Genomic DNA, 1,995 nt, shown 5'->3' on the forward strand with positions numbered 1-1,995 from the left:
ACTACTCATAGTTGGTAGATGTGTTAATTATGTAAGGATTTTCATGTTCTCTGTCCACTGTTAAAATATTGAATTATCATAATCTGCAGGTGTTTTAGAAAATGAAATTCAGGAAATGAATAAAGAAAGTTCTGATATGGATATGGAGATTGATCAATCTGATGAAGATGTGGAAGTAACAAGTACATCATCAGTAAAAGGTTTGATTCAGTGATTTTTGGATTATTAATACTCATGTAAACCCATATTGTTGTTTTGTTTGATATTAACCAAAGTAGGGTCTTTTAGATGGCGTGAATTGATTGTGGCTGATGTGAGTTTAATATCAAAATCAGATATTCATGAGATATCCATTTAAAGAGTTTCTTTCATCACTTTCTTAGGACAATTTACCCTATAAATTAAATTTCGAAGGCAACCTCGCGGCTTGAGCATTTAGGATTGAGTTGAATTTTTATTTTTCATTTTAAAAGGCCAAAGTTCTATTGATTAATTGACACCACTAAACATTTGCATTTCATTTAATCATTTCAGTTAACTTGAAGAAAAAAAAGAAAAAACCGTGGACAGAAGAACAGAATCTTGTGCTAAAGGAGAATTTTTCTTCTTATCTTAAACATGAAAACATTGCAGTACGTAATGAGGACATCAGAAATATGTTAGCCAAATTTAAGTGTTTGAATGGACGCACACTTCCGCAGATCAGATCCAAATTAAATAATATGAAACTCGGCAAATGTAAATGATAACTTTTCATGTTAACGGATTTATTGCCTTTTGATAGAGAGTGCATAAGGAAGCCTTTTAGACTGGAAATTAAGTTTTGTAGTGAAAATTTAAAATATACTATTTCTGGCTTGAAATTTAACATTTTGTTCATACACATCTTGTAATGGTATCTGTTTCCTTCAAGTGTTAAAAAAGATAAAAAAAAATCATGTTATTGTAATTTGTTACCCTCTTCCATCATGCATAGATGTCCAGCTGTTTTGTTGAAATTGTCACAAGAAAGATGAAATAAGACCATGTTTGGTTTTTAAAAGCAAAATTTGGCATTAACAATTGTGGTAATGGTACATTCTTGAGATCAAAGGGCAAAGCATTTGCGATTGAAATTGCAATATTGCATTGAAATCAATGTGAAAGTAAATATTATTGTACAGCAATTGGAGGTGACTACAGGCTCTGTATACAGCCTAGCCTCTTCACTACCCAAAGCCTACAATAGATTAAGATTCTCCACTAGCTTTGGTTGACTATATGGACTCTGAAAGGTTTGGCAAACGCAGTTGCAGATTGGCATTTGATGCTCAGCCCAGCAATGTCCAAAATGGTGCAAGATACCAATGTTTTTATTTGTTAGTCTTACAAGGCAACCACCTCCCACGTGTTCGTTTGCAAAAAGAAAGAATACAGAGGGACATTAACTTCATTAATTACCTCATGCGTGGTAGATAAAAATTGATCTCCTAATCTTCTTGCTGGGCTGTGAAGGGAGAGAGTATTATCCCATTGTGGTCAAAGGGGGGTAATATTAAGCCATTGTGGTCTTTTTTATTTAAGATAAGAGGATATCACAGATTATTCTTGATATTGTTGTGGGATATATATTTTTTTTGGGGGGGATAAGCTTATGCGATATACAGGCATATAATTTATATATATATATAGCCCTTACTCTTTTAAGGGTCATATACGATAATATAGCCCACATACTCTTTTAAGGGTCATATACGATAATATAGCCCACATACTCTTTTAAGGGTCATATACGATAATATAGCCCACAAACAATATTGTGGGGTATATTATCTTATAGGTCCCTTAAAAGAATAAGGGTTATATATATATATAAATTATATGCCCCTTAGAAATGAAACCCCACATGACAGGTCAAAAATCAAGGTGCAATTTCAGTATATGTATAACTGATATGTATATAACTATACAACTGATATGTATATAACTATACAACTGATATGTATATAACTATAC

General features: G+C 32.4%; 1 protein-coding gene across 1 annotated transcript in view; it reads left to right on the top strand.

Annotated features, from left to right (window-relative positions):
* LOTGIDRAFT_176634 (hypothetical protein) overlaps nt 1-746 on the top strand; it is a gene marked incomplete at both ends in the record, with an annotated part of 3,809 nt that extends 3,063 nt beyond the window's left edge. The window contains 2 exons of the mRNA XM_009055101.1: nt 90-200; nt 535-746. Coding sequence (XP_009053349.1) covers nt 90-200; nt 535-746 — 323 coding nt within the window. The remainder of the gene's footprint in view (nt 1-89; nt 201-534) is intronic.
* Nucleotides 747-1,995: the final 1,249 nt, after the last annotated feature.

The sequence above is a fragment of the Lottia gigantea genome, assembly GCF_000327385.1.
Source record: "Lottia gigantea unplaced genomic scaffold LOTGIsca_2311, whole genome shotgun sequence".
Classification (NCBI taxonomy): domain Eukaryota; kingdom Metazoa; phylum Mollusca; class Gastropoda; family Lottiidae; genus Lottia; species Lottia gigantea.